Genomic DNA, 26,937 nt, shown 5'->3' with positions numbered 1-26,937 from the left:
AGAAAATCCAAAAGAATCTATAGGTAAATTTTAGAATTAATGAGTAAATTTAGGAAAGTCTTACATTCATAATAAATATCTAAAACCAACTGTATCTCCGGATGCTAGAAGCAGAATAAAAATATTTTAAATTACCATTTACAATAACATAAAATATTAATTAAAAATACTAGAAATAAATCTAATTTAAATTATACAACACTTCTTCCTAAAACATGTTATGGACATATTAAAGCTACTTACTTGAATGGGGAAATGTATAGTTTGCAGATTGAAAACACAATGTGAAGTTTTAGATCTCCTCAATGCTTTATGGATTAAATGCAATTAAAGTGAAGACTTAAGTTTTTCTTGTCATTGTTTGTCCTGCCATGTTGACACTAAAAATTGTACAGATGAACTACACCTAATACTAACAACAAACTTGAAGAAAAGTTTAGAGGACTTTTAGATAGCAAGAGTTAATATTACATATCAGAAATTAGGACAATGTATAATGAATTCAAGTGCAGATATCAAGAAAAAAGAAACAGAGTCCAGGAAAAAAAAAAACCTATAAACATGTATTCAAATAGTGTACAACAAAAGTGTGACTGCTGCATTGTTCAATAAAAAAAACTCAAATCAAATTGAAGCTAAAAATAATAATTCCATGTGATAAGTAGGGAAAACTGAAAATATCACATAAACAAAGCAACTGTTTTAATGTTTGAGGGTTCTACCATGGACAATTGCTTTCATCAGCTTCAGACAATGTGCAATATTTCTCTTAGAGAAACATAACAGATACATTAATAAATAAGTAATTAAAATAAAGGAGAGAGGTCAGTAAATCATGAGGTAGCTACTGGAAACTCAAAAGTGGCCAGAGGGAAGGGAAAGGAAACAGGAAGGGGGCAAAGGGATTCAAATTGACCAAGATACGTTAAATGTATGTACATCTTCCCAAAATAAACCCCATCATCATGGAATATTGACATCCATTAATAAAAAAGGTACAAAAACAACAATGAATGCTGATGAAAATGACGGGGAGGAAGGAAACCTCCTACACTGACGGTGGTAATGTAAAATAGTACACCTGCCCTGAAGATCGGTCTGACAAAAAGAAAGAAAACACAGAACTTATTGTTTCTGCTTTGTTTTTAAGACCACCTTTGACTTTAGCAGAGAAAGAACTGGCAGGTATGTGAAACTCTCAAGGAGAAAGGGCTTTGTGGACATTTGCATGGACCTATTTTTCTAAATTTGGATGTATGTTTAGAGTAAATATATATCCTTTGTGGGGTTTTAGTAAATATGTATGATACATCTTAAATATTTGATTTCCTTTTCCCCTCCCTGTCCTTTCACCTTCAGTCTCTTGGACCTCTTCCCAATTTCAAAGGACCTTTATCCCTTACTTACTTAAATGAGAGATACCGTACAGCACTTAAGTTTGCATGTCTGATTTTTGGTTCCGGGTGAGAAGTGGTACAAGGAATCAAACACAAGACCTTGCACTTGCCAAGCAGGTGCACATACCACTGAGTTACACCCCAGCCCTTGTGTGTCTGACTTAATTCTCTTAACATTATATTTTCCAGGTGCATTAATTTTCCTATAAATGTCTCAAATGCATCCTTCTTTAATTTCGTTAAGTAATGAGAAAAATTCCTTTATTCCAAAGTTAAAACTTAAGAAAGAATGGTCTGTGTTCTCCTCATCATATTCCCTGGATTGTTCTCAATCAGATTAAACACAGTTTGAGAATTCATCAAAGGAAATATAGACTTCAAAAAGAATGCAGTTTAAGCGACTTGAATTTTCTCCACCCAAGTTCATAAATTAACTTTGAAACCCTATTGAACTTCTGTGTATTTCAAATTCTAGTTCCTAGTACAGTGTCATGCTCCCTGCAGACATTCAATAAATGTTAATTGAATTGAATTGAAATTTAATTTGAAGCCTTTGAGAAAATGAAATTCCTCACATTGGGGTAGCTTTTTGCTTTACACCAAGGAGGCTTTTCCCTGGATATATTGTAAATTAATTTCAGAACTTAATGTTTAAATGAAAGCAAAGCAATTAATAGAAAGCTGAAAATTCTGAATATAAAAAGTCTCCCTGTGAAAATCAAACTGTTTTGGTATCTGCGCAATAATTTTTCCCCAGTAAGAAAAAAATAAATAAAATGGATAAAAGTGTGTGTGCAGAACATATACCAGTCATTTTGATAATAGCTCTTTTAAAACATGTCTCAAAGGGAAATGCTATTGAGTATTTCATTGATTCACCATTTATAGTAATAGTTTTGTTTGAGAATATTCATGAAGCTTTGTGCTGCAAAGTACATTATAAAAACCAATAGCTACTCAAAATCAGATAGAGTAATAAAAGATCTTCAGCCCTTATCATGTTGTTTTTCAAAAATGAGTGACCTTTTTTTCCCCTCTAGACATAACATTGAGGCATATGCCTGTAATCCCAGCACTCGAGAGGCTGAGGCAGGAGGATCACTGAGTTTGAGGCCAGCCTGGTCTAGCTCAGTGTTGTTCAAAGTGATTTCAATGTCAGCCTGAACTACAGAATGAGATCCTGTCTCAAAAAATTCTGTTTCATTACTTCATGGTAAATTTATGTACATCTTACTCTAAATGTACTTATGCAGAGATGAGAATATCTACTTAAATTATCCATAAAGTATTTCCATTCTAATCTTAAATGTTTAAGATACTATTTCCTGAATTAATTCCATCACCAACAAGCACCTATCACAGGCAATGGAGTGGCTTGTTGAGTCTTTAATTCTCTAGCGGCCTCATGGAACCTTCTCAGCCTATTCGGAAGTCTCCAAGTTTTGCACCAAGTATTGTATTCTGTTCCTGCTGAATTCCAGAGTCCCTGTCACTTCACTTCTTTGTCAGCGGTTTTCAGGGTTGTTTTGTTATGCTTTGCTTTTTCATTTTAAAGCAGGATTAAAAAAAGATAGACTGCCTGGTTGGTTAATAATCATTCTCAAAAGTTAGAACAGGAATTTTGTCATTTTTATAAATCTTTTTTATTTCTATTCGGAAAAAAATGTATTCAATTTACATAAAACATAATCTTCAGTTTGTTAATAGATAACTTGTAATTAAAATCAAATAATGATCTACAAGCTTACCTCCTTCAGTGCCTCCATTAGTAAATTCCAAGATGTTTTAGAATTCTTCTAATTTATCCTTAATGCTCTCTGTCGGTGTCGCTCCCGGCCGGCAGGAAAAACACACGACAGATTCTGACGGTGTGCAACCTTGTCTTTATTTGTCTCCGCGTGGGCCCCGCGAGGCCTCTGCTCTGCCACCAGTCCTTTCTCACCAGTGGACTTTCTCTATCTCTACCTTTTCCGTGCTTCTCTCTCATGGCGGGAGAGGCACTCACTTTTATAGGGTAACAGTGGCCAATCAGTTCAAAGCGCGCGATGCGGGCTGATTGGCTAACATCAGTTGTTGCTAGGCAGACTATCTTACAGAGCGGGTTAAGTCGCCAGGGCAATCAGGGGGCAGGAAGCAGGCGCCAACTTGGCTCACTCGATGGGAGGGGTAACTTAGCTCAGGCTTTGCTCTTTTCTACAGGCCTCACGTCCGCCAAGTAAGGCGACCGGGCTCGGCCGCGGCTCCCAACATCTCCCCCTATTTTATTTATTTTGAATGAATGTACGCATCACAGCCCGCCCTGGATTGAGTGCAGAGGCTTATGCCCTGTGTTGAGGCCCACCGTAGGCCCTTGGCTTGGACCCTGGTCGGCCGTCCCTGGGTCCACCAAGGCCTTGAGACCCTCGTCCTTTTTCCAGGGCCAGGAGTGAACTGGACGGAACCTGGATGCACATAGGCATGCACTCATGCCCCTCCGTGCGATCCCCTCGGAGAGGCATCTAGATCTGGGCAGATTCTAGTAATCCAGCGGCTTTCGTGCAGTATGGGGTAGGGCCTGGCTTAGGTCGAGTCGTGCTGGGGAGGCACGCTCTTACCCGTCATTGACTCACCCACCCTGCTGTGTGGTGTCAATAGGGAAGGAATGCGGAAGACCCGCCACATCTAGACCCGGTCGTAGGCCAATCGAGCGAGCCATGCGTAAGCCTGGGGGTCATTGTGCCCATCACGGGCTGCTGCCAGGGCCGCATGGGCAACCAGGCGTACTTGACGCCGGGCCGCCGCAAGGCGCCCATTAATAAATGATGTGACCCATCGGAGCAAGAATGGTCCTATAAGCAGGAGCAAGAACAAGGAGCATAGAGGGCCTAACAAGGGTAGCACATAGGGGAGCAAGCCGTTCCAGGCCCCCAAAAAGGGATTGTCCTGCAGTTCTTTTAGGGCTCATCTTGTTGTTGGGTCTGCGGTTGGCCTCTGGTGGAACAGGCCTGATCTTCAGTCGAGGGACTTGTCGCGTCAACCTCTCTGGGACCCACAGTGGTTCTCGTCCCGGTTCCTGCGGAAAAACACAAACCGCGCCTCGGTTCCAGCTGATTACCGGATCCGGGCCCATCCATTGTCCTGTCAGGACGTCCTTCCATTTAACCCATCCTTTATTTTTGGGGGATGGGGTACAATGTGCCATAGCTGGGGAGCAATTTTCACTGTTTAAGTTTAAAAAATTGTATGTGAATAATGCCATAGATAACCGTGCCTTTGGAGGCAGGCCTTGGCTTACTCCCCCTTTTTGTTTTTTATTTTTTTATTTTTTATTTTTTATTTTTTTTTTATTTTTTTTTGGTCTTTTTCGTTTTTTGTTTTTTTTTTTTTTTTTTTTTTTTTTTTTTTATCGGTACCAGGGATCGAACTCGCTATTGCCTGCTTACAAGGCAGGCGCTTATGCCGCTGAGCTAAATCCCCAGCTCCCGTTTCCTTGACCGGCGTTTCTCTCAGCCTGCTCGGCAGAGAACTCTGCGTACCATGCTCGCCAATCAAGATAACTACCCGAAGGAAGGCATGCCTTGGCCAGCTGCATCCAATCACCCGGTGTAAGAGGCTGGGAGGCAAGATTCTCTAGCATAGCTATGGTATAAGGAGCTGTGGGCCCGAAGGTCGTGACAGCGCTTTTTAATTCTCTAATCTGTTTTATTTCAAACGGTTCCCAAACATTGCGCCCTTGGCCTGGGGCCATTTGCACAGGAAATACTCCATAAGGACCGTAATCTATTCCTTGCATCGATGGATCCCCTCTGGGCCATCGTTCACCCCTCCATAACCGCCCATGAAAATATCGTCCGCCCCGCGGCGCGACGTCATAGAACGGCGGTCGCGACAGAGTGGAATGGGGCGTCACTTCCTGTGCCGGCTGAGAGAAAGGGGGGTCCCCTGTAGCGGCCTCTCGGCGGGGAACCGCTTCTGGAAATGAACTCCAGGGCGGAGCGGATGGCTCTCTATCTCCTCCCCGCCAGAGGGCGCTCGGGGGTCCTTTCTCCTCTCTCTGCTTTTCTCGAGCGGCGCACGCACACAATTCGCGGCGCAACTCAGCATAGGGGTTTCGGGCCTCTCGGCTTCCTGCCCCACCTTCTAGTTCCTCCTCGCTATCTGAGTCGGAGGACTCCAGAGCTTGGGTGTTCTCTATCTTTCCCTGGATCTTCTCCCCCTGGATAGACCCCTCCCGAGAGCATTCCGATTTTGCCTGCTCAAAAGCCTTGCGTGCGTCCATGATTTCCGCGTCTCTAACTGCCGACGGGAACCCCTTCCCCTCCCCTTCAAGGCACGCATGTATCATTTCCCGTAGCGGGCGAATAGCCGGCGAAATATCGCCTCCCAATTCCGCCGAGGCGAGGTCCCCGCCTAACTTCTCCCATGATGGCAGGTTTAAATGCCCTGTGGGTAAAAACCAGGGAGCCACCCTATCTACCTCTGCTATGAATAGTTCCAGTGTTTTTTGACCTACCCTGAGGTCTCTAGCTTTTAAAAGCTTTCTAAGGGCCTTTACCAAGGGCCGTGCCTCCGTGCTCGGTAAATTACCCATCCTCAACCTCCGAGGGCTGTTACTCACCGCGTGTGACTTAGAGAACCTGTCACCTACGCGTGAGCCTGAGGGGAGTCTAAAAGCCCTGTAGGTGCGCACCACCCAGAGCCCAGGCTTATCCCCCACTCACCTGTCCGGCAGCACCACGCTGGAGCGTTGCACACCACCGAGGGGAGTGATCAGATCCCCGTACGGGCCACCAGATGTCGGTGTCGCTCCCGGCCGGCAGGAAAAACACACGACAGATTCTGACGGTGTGCAACCTTGTCTTTATTTGTCTCCGCGTGGGCCCCGCGAGGCCTCTGCTCTGCCACCAGTCCTTTCTCACCGGTGGACTTTCTCTATCTCTACCTTTTCCGTGCTTCTCTCTCGTGGCAGGAGAGGCACTCACTTTTATAGGGTAACAGTGGCCAATCAGTTCAAAGCACGCGATGCGGGCTGATTGGTTAACATCAGTTGTTGCTAGGCAGACTATCTTACAGAGTGGGTTGTTTAAGTCGCCAGGGCAATCAGGGGGCAGGAAGCAGGTGCCAACTTGGCTCACTCGATGGGAGGGGTAACTTAGCTCAGGCTTTGCTCTTTTCTACAGGCCTCACGTCCGCCAAGTAAGGCGACTGGGCTTGGCCGCGGCTCCCAACAGCTCTCATTTCTTTTTCTAGTCACAAATAAATCTTATGCTGCTGTGACAGACAAGAGCAGGGATTATTCTACTACTATTTCAGAGGAAAAAGTGAATCCTTGTGAAAGTTCCTTTCCTAATCATGCATGTGTTTATGGTTGCTTCCTTCCTTTACTTCTTCTTCTTTTCTTTTGTATACACAAAGCCCACATAATATGGGCTTTATGGAAATTCATATGCAGTAATGGTAAATTGAAGAGCAGCAATAGCCCTGGTGTTAGTCCCAACACTGAAAAAGGAGAAATCTGTCAAATTAGCAGGCAAGCACAAAGAGAAACACAGAAAGTCGAGAGACAGAGATGATAGAAAGCTGCATTAATTAAAGCTATCACAAAACAAAAATAGCAAAGTACTGTCTTGTGATGAATAGAAAGACTAGGACAGTGTTGTTCGAAGAACTATCCATAAAGGTATGGATATTTGCTACCTGAGATGAGACTAGTCCAACTGAAGAACTGAACTTTTAATTCTTTGAAATTTTAGTTGATTTAAATGGCCACATGGAGCTTTGGGCTAATATTTTGGTCAACTCAAGTCTATACACTAAAGGAGACTGTGGCTCAGCAGACAGGAAGAGAAGAGATCTACTTATAGAGGCTGACTGTGGGGAGGAGAGAGCATGAGAAGGCTTATCAGGGACCCTGGCTGCTTCAAGAGTTTAAACAAATCCTTTGGCCCTTAGTTTCTGGGAATGGGGAAAGTTACTCTCTTGTTCATTTCACAGATTTCCTTGAATACAGAAAATGAGATCCTAAGCAAGAAAGCTTCAAATTGAGGTTTATAGTCGGTCAGATGGAATGCCTATTATTCATTAACTGAGGGTAAGTCTGAAACAAGAAATTCAGAGGGAAAATGTTTGATTTTGTGTATAACCCATTCTTTTAAGTTAGGTTCCTCATAAGTAAACCATGAAAAGGAAACTCCCAAGCTGTGATTTATTAAGGAAGTGCTCCAAGAAGAAAACCAGAAGAGCTATGGGGAAGCCACACAGGAAAGTGGAGGAGAAGCCAAGAGCCAGGATGAGTTAGATCCTCTAGGCAGCTCTAAAATACACTGTACCTCACAGCTGGTCTCAGTTTCAGGAAGGAGTTGGGCTTTCCTAGCCCCTGTGGCCATATACGAGGTGTCTCGGAGGGTATAAACTCCCAGCAAGAAGTCATTCCAGTGGCACAAATGCAGACAAGAGCATTCTCTCAGGTAATGGCCCCTAGACGGAAAGGCCCACTGAGTCCATAGGAGTGGTAAAAAGACACGGCACAGGTAACAGGAGCAACTGGAGGATCTGGAACCCCAGCTGACCTACAGACAACAACAGAGTGAACAGTGGAGATCAGCCAGAGAAATTCTGGAAACAAAAATGATCTCTACATGAAGCCATTTACAGAAAAAGCAGACAATATTTGGCTGCAGGAAATAATCAGTTATGTTCTAAATATTCTAGGGCTTTTTTTAAAGTTAGGATCTTTTTATTTATAAAAAGATTAAATATAAATCTTTTTATATTTAATCTTAAATCTTAAATATATAAATCTTTCCATATTCCAGAAAAGAAAGAAAATGTTTCAGGTTTAAAATATTTTACTACCCTGTGAAACAAAGGCATTGCCCTTTGATTTAAGACAGAGTACGTAATTGAAAGTTAGATTTACTGCAGACAAGTGAAATTGAGTGTCTTGTCTATCAAGCAGGTTCTTGTTTAAGGCCAGCATGTTGTACTTTCAGCCTACAGCAGCTTTCCCATACCTTTAAACTTTTTGATTTTTTTAAAAGATTTCATTCAAAAGCATTATTGAAAAAAATAACACAACATTTCAATATACTCTCTTGGAATGTTGATTTTTTTTCCCTGTCTTGTGAGTTCTCCACTACAATTGCCTTATTCTTCTGTGTGTCTTCTCCTATAGCATGTTAGATAACAATTCAAGATATTAGTCTTTTGACCAGTATATTTCTTGAAGAGCTAAATTGTAAAAGGGACCTTCTTTCTAGTCACATATATCCTTTAAAAATTTATACTTTAAAACCACAAACAAAAATAGGAGTAAGTGTTTATTGTAGCTTAGATCTAGATGTCCCCCCAAAGCCTCCTGTGTTGATAGATGGGCATTTGGAGTTTCACACTAGATTATGGGGATGATAACTAGATCAGTTCACTGATAGGTTTAATGTAGTTCCGGGTACAGATAATGGAAATGACCACCTCGCATATGGATGATAACTAACCAATAGGTTTGTAGTGTAAATAAGAATAACAATGGAAAGGAAGGCTCATTGCTTCACTGCCTCCCACTTGACATGCCATGGACTGTTTCTCTTCTGTCATGACACTTTTCTACGCACCCTGCTCTGGAGCCAGCTGGCTATGAACGGAAATCTCTGTAAACTGTGTGCTAAAATAAAACCTTTATGAACTTGTGGGTGTTGATTATTTTGTCCCAGCAACAAAAAACTAACTAACACAGTATCATTTTAGAACGTTGGTGTGGTATCTTACAAAGTCATTCAGTTACTTCTAAGAGGAAAATGAAAAATGAAATACATATATCCATTTAAATGATGCAAATAATACTTAAAGTTTTACATTGTTCAAAAAGGATATTTTATATATTTAGCTGTAAACTAAATATTCAACACAATACACTTACTTCCAAGGGGAAATTGGTCTGAAAAATATCCTAAATATTAAAGATTATTTAAAGACTGTTCTCAGTCCATTTGTTAAAAACACTTTTCCAACAAATTAAATAAAATTCAAGTATACAATTTATCTTTTCTGTATACATACCTCTTGTATATCTGGTAACATCATAAAATTAAATGTCTGCTTCAAGAATGAATAAAATTAAACTGCACAACATTTTTATAAAAGATAATAGATGAGCTAAATCCCTATATGAATAAAATATCAATGTTGCTGGAAAATCAAATCAATAGCAAATTTCAATGAATAATATGAGTATTTTAAAATATTATCACAAATGTCACTAAATTAAAATAAGATGTAACAGCAGAAATAGAATCACAATCTAGTGGTGAAAGATGTATCTTAAATCCTAACAACAATAAATACCATCATAAGATACACATCTACCAGAAAAATTCTAGTAAATTTTTTAAAAAGGCAAACTTTCTAATTAACTTACATACATAAATACACACACATGCACAGGACCAACTGGCATATGGAAAAAAATTCAACTTAGAATTTTTAAGCCCAAATTTAAGAATTAACCATAAATTATAAACTTCAAATAGGGAGGGATCAAAGGATAAAGTATAAAAGGTTATCAAAGATGAAAAGAAATAACTTCTCCTTTTCAGAATGCAAATATGGTGTGTCTTGTGGTTTGGGTTTGTGGCTTGATATGGCATGTGTCTTGCTGTTCCGTGATACTGGGAACTGAATCCAGGATGCTTGCACTGATCTACATCCTCTTATGTTTTTATTTTTATTTTTGTCTTACTAAATTATTAAGTTGCCCAGGTTGGATTTGAATTTACAATTCTCCTGCCTCAGCTTCTCACAGTTCTCACAGGAGTGTGCCACAGTGTCTAGTCAGTTTTACCATTGCTGGGGCACAATACTTGACTTCCACAATTTAAAGAATAGTTTTAATTTAGCTAACAATTTCAGTGTACCCAGTACATGGTTAGCAGACTTCAAGGCAGGAACACCATAGCAGAATGGCCTGATGGAGCAAAGATATTTTGTACAAAATTATGTAGTGATATACTATAGGCATATTCATCTTATTAGGTATATAATAGTTCAAAAATAAAACAATATAAGTAGTGCCTGATAAATTAAATTATTAAACATATGCAACATAAGCATATTCTCTATACCCATTTAAACAAGAACTAATATAACCATTTTGCTGTGAAAATCCCATTAATGTTCCATTAAGTGAAACCTGATGTATATTAGTATGGTCTTGCTTGTCACACTGTAAAGTGTGTGTACGTGTGTGGATGTACATACGTGTGTGTGCAGTACATTTGTCACTAATTCCTAAAAAATGATTTGGGAGATGAGTTTAGATAAAAAGACTAATTCTAATTATTTGTCCTCCTTTTCCATAATATTCAGTATATTTATATGTAACTCTTTTATTTTAAAAAATCATATTATTCTGGAAGTAATAGTGGAACACAGAATGATGTAGAACTAACACATTCATTCATTCTCAAATATAAGCCTTGCAAGAATTAAGAACTGAGACACACAATCTTCCCATAGCTATACAAGCTTCCTCTAGGACATGGAGTTGCCTGATAATTAATATCTAATAATAACCTGCAAATTAGTAGATTCATCATTTGGACAGTTGCTGCCCCAAAACTAATGGTTTGTTTAACAAATGAATTTTGCTTTCCATTTGATGTTATTTTTATTTCTAAATGCCATTGTTTGAGCTTGGCAAGTGCTCCAGCATGGTTGTTAGCTGGCCAACACAGTTTACTTCCTGCAATTTCCAAAGTGGTACTCTGCAGCAGAGTGTAAGGTCAGAAGGGAGGAGATGAACCCAGAGTCTCCGAGTTTGGTGGGGTGACACTGTGCGCCAGATCTGTGGTTCTGGTTGTCTTCCCACTACCAGTTCACTTATTCAATCATTCATTCATCATTCATTCATTCAAGATATGCTTAAAGTATCATCTTCATGTAGATAATGTTCCAAGAGCTGGAGACTTAAAAAATCTCTAAAGCCTTCCTCATTGAACGTATATTTTAATGAAGTATTTAATAAAATATGGAATTTTTTAAATGTTCAATTGATATTGTTTTGTAATGATAAATGTGTGAAGAAGAAAAAAAGCAATGAAGGGTACAGTTTCAAATATGTTTTTAGGGAAGTCCTCCCTGAAATTGTTACCTGAGTGAAGGCCCAATGAAAGCCTGAAAAATAATAAGAAAAATAATGGTCCAGACAAAACAAGAAGCAAAGAAAAACCCCTTCAATGCCAGTATGCCCAGGACGGCTGTGGAACAGCAAGATAGTGAGCAAACAGCTGAGGGTGAGCCCACTCAGGTAGGGCACCCAGGCCACTGTAGGAGCTTTGGATTTTTTCTCTAGATAAGATGAAAAGATACAGAAAAATCTAAGCCATGGAGCAATTTGACACATTTTTAAAGGATCAGAGCTCATTAGTTCTCAGCAAAATGTTATTCCCCTAAACACACACACACACACACACACACACACACACACACACACATATCATGGAACATTTCACAATGTCTCAGGAAGTTGTGGATTGCATAATTTTGATGGAGGTTAGGAGATGTGCTCCTGCCATCTAGTGAGTAAAGACCAGGCATGCTGCTACCTATCACACAAAAACTTATTCGGCTTACAATGTCAGTAGTGCCCAGATTGAGAAAATTTATGCTGAGTTAAAAGTAGAACATAGAGAGGCGGGGGGGGGGGGGGGAGGCACACTATTAGGAGACTACTAGTACAAACTTGACAACGTGTCTTTGCGCAGTTAGCAGAAGCAGTGAGGACTGGTGAGCTTCTAAGGGAGTCTGTGCCTAGATTCCAGAGACAAAAGTGACTGGTCACAAGGATGGGGAGAAGTCAATGGTGAGTACAAATCTTTGCAATTACTCCTCCTGTCTTGCACTGCTTTCTCCTAACTCCAGCTCCCAAACTTCCTACTCTCCCATAAATGCTACCACACTGCCCAGCCATATCTTGTCCACATCCAACTTTTATCCTCAGTGTCACGGGGCATTCTACTTTGTAGCTTCCTCAAACCCGGTGCTAGGTTACCCCTGCTCAATCCACGGCCCACCTGCTATTTTTTTTTTAATTTTTTGTTGCACCACACACCTGACCCAGCTTCCACTGCTTCTCATATCATGCTCCTAATGCAGCAGTGAAAACTTGCTATCTTAATTTCTAATTTAAATCTTTCCTTCTTGTATTTTCCATTCCAGACATGCTGAGTTTTCTTTTTACATGGTATACATTTCATTCCCTCCTCAGGAATTTTCTCTGCAATCCTCTAAAGCAAAACTCGCCTATTGCAATCTCTGGATTAGTCAATCTGTCCATCTTTCTAAGAAGTCTTCCATGATGAAACTTATAATTCTATTTGCACCCCTATTGGAAGGTTAACTGAATGAGTGTTTGATGGCTCGTTTAAAAAGTTATTGTCCTGAAATTAATAGAATATTTCAAAATAACTAGTAGATAATATTTTGAATGTTCTCCACACAGGAATGATATATATCTGAAGTGATGGATATTCATTTATCCAAGCTGATTATTATGTATTGTACAGATCTACTAAAATGACATACTGTGCCCACATAAATATGAACATCAATACTATCAAGTAAAAATAAAAGCACATTTTAAAAATCATTTCTCTGTTGATTTCTTTGCATATGCCAGAATTATTTTTGTATGTTTTATGAGAGAAAAAATACTGACCTTCTTTTCTCAATGTAGCTAGTCTCTGGGATGTACATGGCATTCTCTACACAGGAAAAAAAGTAAATGAAATGTTTTAATTTGCTGACTGGTGAAAGAAAACTTGGATTATAAGATAATTTTGTATTATATGAACATTTTAAAGAAACGTTAACATTCACATCAAAGACTTACATAAAATATGCCTCGCACAACTCTGAGTTTCTCTATAAGAGAATGAATTTCCTACCAAAAAGAAAAAATAAAGCACCAAGAGAATTAGAAATACATGTAATCAATGGAAGATTTAAGAAAGGAGATAGAGAATGTTCGTGTTATAGAGTATTTCATAATACATGTATAGATACATATTATTTTTTATTTTAGTACTATCTAGCTAAATGTTGATGAGTAGAACTGTGAATATAAATCACTAAAAGAAAGGTTACAGTCAGCCTGCTTTAGTCTCTTTCATAGGTGCCCTCCCAGCTGCTGTTGGAACACAATGACAGTAGGTGTTGGAGCATATGAGGAGTTCTTCCTAGAGCTCTATGTAGCCAGTCTCCTCAAATGGTACTAGCCAGATTCAGAGTAGGTGGGCAGCACAATGGGCAACCTGCTCTTCTCCAGGTACTTTGATCTACAGCTGTGTCAGCCCTTTATTCCTGTGACCAAACCTGTACAATGACATCAATAAATATTGCCTTACTGTCATAGTACAATCTCTTAATTTATCTCTTTTTATTATCTTATTAGTGCATATTAGTTGCACAGCATGTTTTTATCTGGGTTATTCTTACATACGTACAGCATACTCTCATAAATTCCACTCCCAGTTCTCCCACTGACCTTCCCTTTGTCCTTAATCCCCCATATTCCCTTCATCTTCTCTAATAGTCCCCCTTCTGCTTTTCCAGTTTTGTATCCTCTCTCTTTCTCCTACATGTAAGATACAACACACGATATTTGTCTTTCTGACTCTATTTTCTTTTGTTTAAGTAATGATCTTCAGGTGCATCTACTTTTCTGCAAACGACATGATTTCATTCTTTTTCCTGGCTGGATAATTAACAGAGCTTCTAGAGGAATAAATGGCAATCAGATTATATCCCTCCTGTGAAAACCTCCAGTGGCACTTATGTCACTCAGAAGAGGCCACAGTCCTTACAGTGACCCTCCAGAGCTAACACGTCTGAACCCCAGTAACTCCTATAATCTCATGTCTACCACTCACTCTCCAGGCTTCAACCACCCTGACCGCAGTGCATCCCCAGGCGCCGCCATGCCCAGCTTCGGGGCTTCTGTAACTGTTTTTTCTACTTGAAATGCCTTTGCCTTAAGTAACCGTATGTCCACCTCATCCCCTCTGCTCACTTTTTTTAATAAGGTTGTGCCACCCACAATGCTCTTTTTCCTCTGTGCCTCTTTGTTTTACTCTAACACTTTCCAGCATATGACATACAGTATAACATACTTACTGGTTTTACTATTTATTCTTTCCTCCTTTACTAAACTCCATATGGCATGGATTTTTGTATGTATTATTCATTCATATAACCTCAGAATCTACAGCAATGACTTGAAAGTGCCCAATAAGTAAATATTGAGTGAATGCAACCTGAAGTTCCAACATAGGTGCTCATGTATGTTCCTTTGCACACAAACGCATGCACACACAAGTATTGTCATATATATATCTAATATGATTACAACTGAAGCAATGGAAGATAAAAACCCTAAAATATCCCTTATCCTTCTAACTCTTGGATTTAGGCTGAGTTTGTGTCCTAATGCAAAAGTTGTGGAAAACCAAACCTGCATAAGGATCAAAACGACCATGTCAAACATTTTGTTTTTGTGGGTACTTTTCTTTAGGCAGTCTCTACTCCTTAAGTCCCCTAGTTTTCCACATATTCACATCTGTTTTCAAAACCTGAAGTTTCAAATCTTTGCTACCTGAGATCCAAATAGCATCCCCATATAGTTGATAAAAAGAAATAACTGGCTTTATCTCTGATAGGATATGGAATTGACTTTTATGCATTAGTCATTCAACCTTGAATTGAATTTTGACAGGCTCTGCAGTGTATTAAATTGCTCCCAAAAGGATAAGAAGTATATATTTCTTATTAAATGTGTAACAGAACTCAATAATACCTGTCATTTTCCACTGCCGAGATGAACTTGAATTAAAGCAGAATTAATTCAGCTAACTTAAGCAGAGGTCTAATGCCAAGTTTATTTCAGTTAAGTAATAAGACAAATAAACCAAATTCCTATGTAAAGTTCTGCAGTAGTTCAAACAATAATCTCTGATTCCAAATGATTGCTAGAAATATGTCAAAACCAAGAAATTTATTAATGTTTTGCAGAAGCACACAGAAATGCTTCCGTGAATGGAATATATTAAAATAACTGTGTTTCATAAGGATATGATGCTGTGGAAATCAGTCTGTTCTTAGGCATCTGTATGTGTTTCCATAGGCAAAGTGGAAACTGAAGCTAATGTGGAGTAGGCATCTAAGGTTTTGAGCACCTTCTAAATAGCAAGCACTGTTCTAAACAATTCACATTATCTCAGTCATGGTTTCTAAAAATTGGGTATGCATTGACTCCGTTTTTAAAAGTGAATAAATAGACAAACATTTATTTGCAACTAATAAAATGCAAAACCAAAGTTTGAACCCAGAGCTGCCTGAATCTAAAGATACATTACCACAGCTGAGTCCAAAGTTGTTATCCTCTGACTGTCTCAATAATGTCCTACTTAGTGGAAGACCTCAGAGAGAGGAGGCATCTGATAATATTGGCAGGAGATGAGCAACGAGAGTTCAGTAGGAAGAGCCCTGAGCTGGAAATCAGAGCATAGTTTGCTAAATGACTTTGGTCACCTTCTTGCTTTAGTTTCCCAGCTATAAAATTGAATGGTCCCTTACTACATACTACAAAGTTTAATAAAGTAACACTAAGAGAAAAATGTATGTAATGAATTTCTGTGGAATAGGCTTCCTACCTTGGTAAAAGCTTGGGTCATACTTCCCTGATAGTTCTATCAGTTCCAAGACTAAATTTTCCTAAGAATGCATGACTAACACTGAGAAGAATACTTTTCTGAAGTAACCAATCAGCTTCTAGTCTGCATGTTTACATATGCAAATGAACAAGTTTTTACATAGATTTTTTAAACAGTATAGAACATCTCCTTGCGGAATAAAGGATTACAGCAATTGAGTTCAATATTGAACAAGCACAATGGTTTCATACAAACTCTGTTCCTACAAATATTTTGTTTAAGTTTATAATCCCATATTTTGACTCTATAAATACTGAATACCTCCTGGGTCTTATGTTATTTTTTCCTGAAGTCATTCAATACAATGCTTTAAGGCATACATCATTATATTCTTTTACTATGTGTTTCTTTTTGTAACTATCTTGTCCCACAAAAATGTCTAGTCATGGCATTCTTTTCCCTAGGACTCGGTACATTTATAACTCTTACAGTCCCACTACCTGAACAGTTATTCTACTCTCAAATGAACCCATTTAGATCATCTCCCTTGTGTAGATCTTCGTCTAATTTAATCCACTTACACACTTCTTTTGAACAACAATGCAAAACCACACATTTATACACACAGAATCAGGACTCCTCTTTCCTTTGTGAATGAATGTTACTTAGACTGGTGAATAATTCTTGTATGGAATAGTTGTTTGTGACATTCTGAAGTAGCTGAAGTTTGCCACTGCAGTGTCCCTGTTTTCCTTCACTTTTCTGTAGCCTGCGCAATTCCCCAGCTGTCCAGTACCACTCTTAACTCAGGCAAACATTCTCTAGTGAATCAGTCTAAGGGCTTTATTCTCCTGTCTACCTCTGCTCCTGCATATATATTCTGTGTCCTAATCTCTCTTGCCTTGGTCTGTGATAAACTAAAATATGTCGCTTTAACCCATTAGGATTCTTTTTTTTTTTTTTTATTTAAGAGGAAAAAGAGAAAAACACAAAACAAAACAAAGCAGTGTAAGGTTACACATAATATAGAACTACAAAAAAAAAACATAACAGTAAGAAATCATCTGTTAATAGATTACATATTATCATCTTGGAAATAGTTGCTCAAATCACAGTATCAAAGAATACAAAGTAGACATTCAAACAGAGAGACTGCAAACAGCTGTGTTCAATAATCCAAAAACATTAATATAGTCAGCTATTTAACATCCCTAAACACACTTGCTGTTATATCCGTTAGAGCTCTTTTTTTTTCCCTCCCTCTCTTTTTTACAACAAAATTTACACATTTTGGATTTTATTACTCCTTAGTTCTTATTACTTTTTTTTTGGGGGGGGGAGAGAATAAAGTCAAATATGGCAAAACAAAGCTGTAAGTCAAAACCAAGGATAGACATAGCACATGATGTAGAACAGAGTACAAGGTTATTAACAATGGTTATCAACATTGTCTCTTGTTTCCTTAAAAGGAATTATCTATCTCATTAGATATTATAAAGTTGGACAAAACAGTGGAGAACAAGACCAATAAAACTTAGGCATTGTGAACATTACAGGACTTCCAAAGGAGACAATAGTCAAACCAGAATGGGCATCTTTGTGAATCTTATTGCCTTCAAATTAGTTGCCTATACCCTCAGACTTGCTACTATCGCACAGAATGGAACAGAGTCTAATCAGTCAAAACAAGATCTTGGGAGTATTACAGGACTACAAAACAAGTTAATAGGAGATCAAAAAGAGTTACTACTATATATCCTAATTTTTTAAATTTTTCCCTTAATTAAAATAAACATAAGAAATAGCTAAATAATTTTTTTAAAGAATAGTAGTTACCATAGTGTCTGTCTTTTTCCTTAAAATATTTGGATAAAACTTCATATACTATAGCTTCAAATATTTCCATATCAAAAAGCCCAGAATAAAGCCTTTCTAATTGATAAGTGAAAATTTTATAAGGCTTCAAGGCCACATAATGGGGAATCATAATTATCACATATTTTTATATATTTGAATCATTACATTAGGGAAACTATTCGGTATTCATACATGCGAGATTGATTTATTTCACTTATGAGTATGGTCTCAAGCTGCACCCATTTATTGATAAATATCTCAATGCGATCCTTCTTTATAGCTGAATAATACTCCATTGTATAGAAATACCACAACTTTTTTATCCATTCCTCAGTTGATGGACACTTGGGTTGTTTCCAAGATCTGGAGATTACAAATTGTGCTGCTATAAACATAGGTGCACATATATCCCTGTGGTATGATGCTTTCAGTTCTTCTGGGAATATGCCTAGAAGTGGAATAGCTGGAATAAATGGGATTTCCAATCCCAACTTTTTGAGAAACCTCCAGACAGACCTCCACAAAGGCTGTACCAGTCTACACTCCCACCAACAGTGCAGGAGAGTTCCTTTTTCCCCACATCCTCTCCAGCATTTGTTGTTGTTGGTTTTCTTGATCCTGGCCATTCTTTCAGGAGTGAGATGGTATCTCAGTGTGGTTTTAATTTGCATTTCTCTAATGACCAATGATGATGAGCATTTTTTCATGTATTTATTTGCCATTTGCATTTCTTCATCTGAGAATTGCGTATTCATCTCAGATGCCCATTTTTGGATTGGATCTTTGAATTTTGGAGATCTGAGTTTTTTTAATTCTTTATATGTTTTAGACAAGAGTCCCTTGTCTGAGAGAGAGTTCACTAAAATCTTTTCCCAGTTTGTGGGTTTTCTTTTCACTATGCTGGAGATTTCTTTTGACATGCAAAAACTTTTTAATAAGAAGTGGTCCCAGTTATTGATTCTGGGAAGTATTTCCCGTGCAGTTTGAGTCCTATTCATGAATTCTCTACCTACTCCTATGTCTCCAAGGTTTCTACCCAATTTTTCTTCCAATAGATTTAGCGTTTCTGTTTTAATATTCAGATCTTTGACCCATTTAGATTTTAATTTAGTACATGGTGATAGACATGGGTCTAGCTTTAGTTTTCGGCAAATGGAGAGCCAGTTTTTCCAGCACCATTTATTAAAGAGACTGTCATTCTTCCAGTGAACCTGCTTGGCTCCTTTATCAAAGATAAGGTGGTTGAGTGTGTTTGTAGTTGTGGTTGTATCTTCTAATCTATTCCATTGATCTTCAGCTCTGTTTTGATTCCAATACCATGTTGATTTTACTACTGTTGCTTTGTAGTATAACTTCAAGTCAGGGATTGTGATGCCTCCTGCTTTGTCTTTGCTGCTTAGAATTGCTTTTGCGATTCTAGGTCTCTTCTGGTTCCAGATGAAATTTAGGAGTGATTTCTCTAGATCTATAAGGTATGTTGATGGTATTTCTATTGGGATTGCATTGAATCTGTATAAGAGTTTTGGGAGAATGGCCATCTTCACAATGTTTGTTCTTCCTATCCATGAGCAAGGGATGTCTTTCCATTTTCTGAGATCATCTTCAATTTCCTTTTTCAGTGTATTATAGTTTTCACTGTATAAGTCTTTCACTTCTTTCGTAAGAGTAATTCCTAAATATTTCATTTTTTTTTTGCTTGCTAATGTGAATAGTCCAGTTTCCCTTATTTCCCTCTCTGTGGTTTTGTTGTTTGTGTATAGGAATGCTATTGATTTCTGAGTATTGATTTTGTATCCAGCCACATTACTGAATTTATTTATTGTATCTAAGAGTCTTTCAATGGAGCTTAGGGGGTCTTCTATGTAGAGTATCATGTCATCTGCAAACAATGACAACTTAACTTCTTCTTTTCCTATCTTTACCCCTTTTATTTCTCTTTCTTGCCTAATTGCTCTGGCTAGTACTTCCAGTACTATATTAAATAGGAGTGGTGATAAAGGACATCCTTGTCTTGTGCCTGATTTTAAGGTAAAGGCTTTCAATTTTTGGCCATTTAGTATGATGCTGGCTGTTGGTTTGTCATAAATGGCCTTTATTATATTGAGGTAAAGACCATCTATTCCAATTTTCTGTAGAGTTTTTATCATGAATAAATGTTGGACCTTATCGAAGGCTTTTTCTGCATCTATAGAAATGATCATGTGATTCTTATTTTTGGCTTTATTGATATGGTGGATTACATTTATTGATTTGCGTATGTTGAACCATCCTTGCATTCCTGGGATGAATCCCACTTGGTCATGGTGTATAATCTTCTTGATGATTTGCTGGATCCTATTTGCCAATATTTTATTGAGGATTTTTGCATCTGTGTTCATTAGGGAGATCGGTCTATAGTTCTCTTTTTTAGTTGGGTCTTTCTCAGGTTTTGGTACTAGAGTGATATTTGCTTCCAGGAATGACTTAGGAAGGATTGCTTCCCTTTCAATTTCATTGAATATTTTGAGGAGTGTCGAGATTAGGTCTTCTTTGTATTTCTTGTAGAATTCTGCAGAGAATCCATCTGGGCCTGGGCTCTTCTTGGTGGGTAAGGACTTAATTACATTTTCAATTTCAGTAACCGAGATTGGGTTATTCAACAATTTTACATCCTCTTGATCTAGCTTTGGCACTTCATATGCTTCTAAGAAACTGTCTATTTCTTCTGTGTTATCAAACTTTTGAGAGTAGAGGTTTTCGAAATAGGTGTTGATGATCTTCTGTATTTCTATTGGGTCTGTAGTGACTTCTCCTTTTTCATTTCTTATTGCATGAATTTGAGCTTTTTCTTCCCTTTTTTTAATAAGGTTGGCTAGGGGCTTATCGATTTTATTTATTCTTTCAAAGAACCAACTCTTTGATTTGTTGATCCTTTGGATTGTTTTCTTATTCTCTATTGCATTGATTTCTGCTCTGATTTTTATAATTTCCTCTCTTCTTTTGGCTTTGGGCTTGACTTGCTCTTCTTTTTCTAGCTGTTTGAGGTGTAGCATCAAGTTATTTATTTGTATTCGTTCTGTTTTCCTGATGTGGGAACTCAGTGCAATAAATTTTCCTCTCAGGACGGCTTTCATTGCATCCCACAGATTCCGGTAAGTTGTATCTGCATTTTCATTTTCTTTTAGGTATTGTTTGATTTCTTCTTTAATTTCTTCTGTGACCCACTGATTACTCAAGAGTGTGTTATTCAGTTTCCATGTGTTTGTGGGATTTTTGCAGTATCTTTTATCGTTAATTTCTAATTTCAGAGCGCTGTGATCCGATAACATGCAAGGGATGATTTCAGCTCTTTTGCACTTGTTTAAATATGTTCTATGAGCTAATATATGGTCTATTTTAGAAAATGATCCATGTACTGCTGAGAAGAATGTGTATTCTGATGTTGTTGGGTGGAACATTCTGTATATGTCTATCAAACCCAATTGTTCACAGGTATGATTCAGTTCTGTTATTTCTTTACTCATTTTCTGTCTGGTCGATCTGTCCCTTGGTGTCAATGGCGTATTAAGGTCTCCTGTTACAATTGTGTTACTGATAATTTGAGTTTTCATTTCTGTTAATAATTGTTTTATATAACTGGGCGCTCTGGAGTTTGGTGCGTATATATTTAAGATAGTTATCTCTTCCTCTTGGAGTTTTCCCCTTACGAGTATGTAGTGACCTTCTTTATCCTTTATGGTCATTGTTGGTTTAAAGTTCACGTTGTCTGCAAACAGAATGGCTACTCCTGCCTTTTTTTGGATTCCTGCTGCATGAAGAATTGTTTTCCATCCTTTGACTTTCAGTCTGTGAGCATCCTTCTGGGTTAGATGGGTTTCCTGTAAACAGCATATGGTTGGATTTTGTTCCTTGATCCATTCTGCTAGTCTGTTTCTTTTGATTGGTGCATTGAGACCATTTACATTAATGGTTATTACTGTTAAATGTTGGTTAATTGTAGGATTCTTATCTCTCTGCTGTTGCATCTTTATCTTTCTGTTCTGTTTAATTATTTGCTTTGCTTAGTGGTTTTTTCCTTTGTGTATCTAAACTGTCTTTCAATATTTTTTGCAGGGTTGGTTTGGTGTTCATGAAGTTCTTCAGCTGTTCTTTGTCATGGAAGTATCGTATTGCACCATCTATTTTAAATGATAGTTTTTCAGGGTATATCAGTCTAGGTTGGAAATCATTTTGCTTTAGGATCTGGAATACTTCACTCCATGCTCTTCTTGACTTTATTGTTTGTGATGAGAAGTCTGCTGTGATTCTGATAGGTTTTCCTTTATAAGTTTTCCTTTATAAGTCTGTCTTTTCTCTCTGACAGCTTTTAATAATCTATATTTGTGTTGGATTTCTGGGATGGTGATTATTATATGTCTGGGTGTAGTTTTATTTTGGTTATGACTATTTGGAGTTCTATATGCTTCACTGATCCTGATGTCAGTTTCTGATCTCATGCTTGGGAAGTTTTCAGCTATTGCTTCTCTAAATAACCTCTTGATATCCTTTATGTTGTCTCCTTCTTTTTCATTAATCCCTATCATTCTTATGTTATTTTTCTTTGCATCATCTTGCAGTTGTTGAATTGTTGTTTCCTGATTCCTTGTTATTTTTAAAAGATCTTTCCTTCCTTGTTCACTAGCTGCAATCCTGTCTTCAAGGTCTGAAATTCTATCTTCACTTTCATTAAGGCGGTTTTTACAACTTTCAGTGGAGTTTTTTATTTCCTGTATATCTCTGTGCATCTGCATTATGTATTCTGTTTGTTTCTTATATTGCTCATCTAGGGATTCTATCTTTTTGTTTAGTTCCTCCAATTTTTTATCTGTGTTTTCTTTAGATATATTTAGAATCTCTTTCATTTCTTTTATCATTTCTTCTTTTATCTGGGATATTATTTCGAGTTTGAATTTCTTTAAAGCTTCCTGGAGTTGCTTGTCAACTTCAGTAGCTATTGTGTCTGATATATGAGGAGGATGGGATATATTTTTTTCTAAATACATTTCTCCTAGGGTTTCCTGAGATGGGCTGGAGGTTTGAGGTTGTAATTTTGTCTTTAATTTTGTAATTTTCCTATATTTTTGTGTTTCAAGTGTTATTTGAAAGCCTCCTCAGGATCTGTTGAAAATCCCCTTCTATGTTTGCAGCTACTGAGACTCTGGCACCACTCTACCCCAGGCCATTGGGCCTGCAGAACCAATGGCCCTCCTCTGCTTGTTCAGAACTCCGTGGTTCCAGACAAGCTGGGCCTCAGGGACACTGTGTGCCCACCTGCCCCTTGGTAGATCCACAGCTCTTGGATCGCAGCCGGGTTAGGGTACTCACCATAGACCGCAGTGCCTCAGGAGCCTGTGATGCCTCCCTGATTGCAGAGATATCCACAGTCCTCCAGACAAAGGAAGGGCCTCCTGCGGGCACTCCGGATCCACCCAGCTCCTCCTCTGCACGCAGATGGCTATGCGCGGTTGGGCACAGGCCGAGGTGCCTCAGGAACCTGGGATCCCTCCTCCTCCAGACAAAGGAAGGGGCTCCTGCAGGCGCTCCGGATCCGCGCAGCTCCTCCTCTGCACACCGATGGCTAGGCGCGGCTGGGCACAGGCCGAGGTGCCTCAGGAACCCGGGATCCCTCCTCCTCCAGACAAAGGAAGGGGCTTCTGCAGGCGCTCCGGATCCGCGCAGCTCCTCCTCTGCACACCGATGGCTAGGCGCGGCTGGGCACAGGCGGAGGTGCCTCAGGAACCCATTAGGATTCTTATCTATGTAAAATATCTATATAGTATAGGTGATCACTTAAGAATGGATAAAAATCTATGTAAGAAGAAAAAAAGGAAGGAAAAAAGGAGAAAATGAAAAAGAAAGATGAAAGAGAGGGGAATGGTGAGAGGAAGGAAGGGGAGAGGGAAAGACAGTGAAAATCAGATAAAGGAGAGAGAAAGGTGGAGAAAGGGGGAGGGGACACCGGAAATACTATGTGAGATTCAGGAGCTAATTGTGTTAGATGATCTTTTCATCAGTTATCAAGCTACCTCTTTAGATGACGGACCACTCTACAAGTTATAAGGTCAACCTTAGTAAATGTCCATCAGTGTCCCTGCTACACCATTTCAAGGCAGCTCACTGTCCCTAGCTCATTCTAGACCCCAGAGCTCCAACTACATTCTTGGCATCTCACTCAACAAATCATCCCTGCAGAAATGTATGATCAATACCTGACAGTGATAAATGACATCTTCAAATTCACTCTACCTTCAAGAAGGACAACTACTTAGCTTTGATAAACATGAATCAGAGTCCTAAGCTCATAATTTCCCCCAGACTGTCTTGTTGAACTCCTGAAAGTGATTTGTCTCTGTAATCTGATTTTCAGGATTTGAAAATTGTTTGGATCTCTGTTGCCATTTTCTGAGCCCTCAGTGCAGATGTTTCCCTGATTAACCTAAATCCTTTTAGACAGTAAGCTCTGTTTTGACCTTCTCCTAACTCCTACAAGATGATTCTTACTCCAACCATTAGTGAACTTGCTTGCACTTGACTAGGTAAGTCTATTTTCTGTTCTTATACTCTAAATCTGTTTCTTTCATGTCAAATCCTGATAGTTAACAGAAACAACAAATTCGTCTTCCCTATTAGAATTTCGCTGCTGTCTAATGAAATGACATCTGAATCCACACAGCACCTTCTTCCACTCTGTTCACTTTCCTGTGGTACTGCTATGGGTTAATTTATTGAAGTCACACATCAGTTCTTTTCTTCAGATGTTAAAATAAAAATCTCAAGGTCATTTGGAGGTATGGGCACATTTCCACAGTGATGAGCAAGGGTCCTCATGTGCATTCCTATCTAATTTATCCAACCTTGGTGTTACAGTTTGGGTCTGAAATGCTCCTCAAAGGTTCCTGTGTTGAAGCTTGGTCCCTAGCTGGTGATGCTATTGGGTTCTGGCAGAAAATTTACAACAAAATATGGAGCTGGGGGTAAACCTTTGGAGTGGGTATTGGTACTCAGGCCCATTCTCTGCCTCCGCTTCCTGGATGCCAAGAGTTAAACAGTTTTGTGCATTTCTCCCTGTCTTGGCTCAGTGTAGGTCCAAAGTGATACTGAGAAAGTTAATGAGAGGATAGGGATAGGTGAATAAAGTTAAATTACAAACTCATGCAATGCAAAATCATGTGTATCCATAGCTTATATAATATAAATCTTTATACTCTTCAAGGTACTTTCACAAAAAAAGTTCAGTAAAATTTCTATCCCCACTCATTGATCCAATAAATCTCCACAGCCTGACCTTGAGGGAAAATATCATGAACCTGAGCCCTTCCTGCCAAACTCCATCATCTGTATTCAGGCCTGTATGGATGTTTTCTCTTCCAGGTTTGCTTCCTCACAAGAAGTGCAGGTGATCACCATTTATTTATCATTATTTCCAAAGCAGTCTGGAAGATTAGAAGAGATGAGAATTGATTAATGTTCTTCATGAAAAGTTCAATAACTGTTTAATCACAGCTTGGAAATAAAGCAATGCATCTGATCTTTTACAAATTAATTTAATGTTGCATTAAAAATAAAATAGACCATAAATTGTGCTGTGCAGGGATAATCAATGGCTCATTATCCTTGCTTCAAGCAAAATGCACTGATTCTTTAAAAGTCATTAATGAGTTATATTGGGCAGTACATAGCCGCAAATGTGTTCAAGTATTATTGATCCTACGTCTATAAAACTAATCTCATCAGGGCACAATTTATGAGTGGTAATAATGCAAACTGTTCCACAGTCCATATTAAAGAAATAAAAAAAATTTCATGTCCATAAGGCAAGATTATAAGATCACTAGGGAGGAACAACTTTCGAGTCCTTTTCCATTGTGCTGCTAGCACAATGTGGCACTTAATCACTGCTCAATATAAATCTAATAAAAGAATTATCAGTAGTGACCAATGAGGTGTTAACAAGCTTCTTATGTAACTAAACCACTATGATAATTCTGTAATTTGAATTGATGTGAACACTTTCCTTAGACATTAATAGAATATTACACACAAATCATCTACAAAGTTACTTCTATATTAGCTAAAATTTTATGACACAATGTTCACAAATATTTCACTACTAAAACAGAAAAATTTGAGGTGATAGATTATTTTCATTATTCATCTTTGTAAAATATATGTTTTGTCCATGTGTTCCACTGCCTATTTTGTATGTCTGCCTTAGATGTCTGTTAAACCCCTCAAGTCTAACATATGAAAAAATCTTGGTGTAATTGCTAAGAAATTGGTATAGTTGCTGAATCTTAGGATCCACTTTATCCTAAATGTCAGAGGGCAAGGAAAGGATGAGCTGCCCTTGTAACTTCCGTAGAAGGAGAATGGAGAATTCTTTACAGAGAAAAGAAGACTGAAATGGATAACTAACCAGTATAACATGTATCAGTGAGATTCTTATGCTTTGTTTTATTTTAATTGCTACAAAGCAGAAGTAAAGCTAAATTAATTTTAGGTAAGAGTAAGGACTACCTTAATACCTACCTCATAGAATGAAACTGTCATCACTAAAAATGTGTTAAAACAAAGAGGTTACATGTGACCAAAAGCTAACAGACAAATATTCCTGTATTGATGTGAAACTTTTTATGTTTATAGAGATAAATTCTGAAATGTCAGATTTAATATTTTCCTTTACTGGCCTATTCTTTCTCCAAGCAGCAATGGTAACAAATAACACCTTAGAATATATATGCTGAACTTTCTAAAATTCAATTTCTTATGAAAAATTCATTTAAAAATTTTAAACTAGTCATATTGTATTTTGCAGGTTTTAAGATTGCCCTTGGTACTGAGTGGCACTTCACTGACCTGAGAATTCACATGGGAAAAGCAGAATTTGCTCTCTCCTCTCAACTCTTCAAGGCCTCAATAAAATTTACATCCAAAGAGATGACACATTTCCAGCCAGTTTCCTTTTACAGCATTTAATTTTAAAA

General features: G+C 38.3%; 1 protein-coding gene across 1 annotated transcript; it reads right to left on the bottom strand.

Moving 5' to 3' along the window:
• Positions 1–3,163: 3,163 nt before the first annotated feature.
• On the bottom strand, positions 3,164–26,937 carry LOC106026466 (endogenous retrovirus group K member 5 Gag polyprotein-like). The gene is made up of 4 exons (XM_063246325.1): positions 26,810–26,937; positions 23,279–25,386; positions 13,087–13,132; positions 3,164–7,945 (listed from the first exon to the last, which is right to left on the bottom strand). Exon 4 carries the CDS (start codon positions 5,965–5,967, stop codon positions 4,831–4,833), a length of 1,137 nt encoding a protein of 378 aa, XP_063102395.1. The 5' UTR covers positions 5,968–7,945; positions 13,087–13,132; positions 23,279–25,386; positions 26,810–26,937; the 3' UTR covers positions 3,164–4,830.

This window comes from Cavia porcellus, unplaced genomic scaffold, assembly GCF_034190915.1.
Source record: "Cavia porcellus strain 051 isolate PalLab524CR breed Dunkin Hartley unplaced genomic scaffold, mCavPor4.1 scaffold_1, whole genome shotgun sequence".
Classification (NCBI taxonomy): Eukaryota; Metazoa; Chordata; class Mammalia; order Rodentia; family Caviidae; genus Cavia; species Cavia porcellus.
This window is presented reverse-complemented; position numbering and strand designations above follow the sequence as displayed.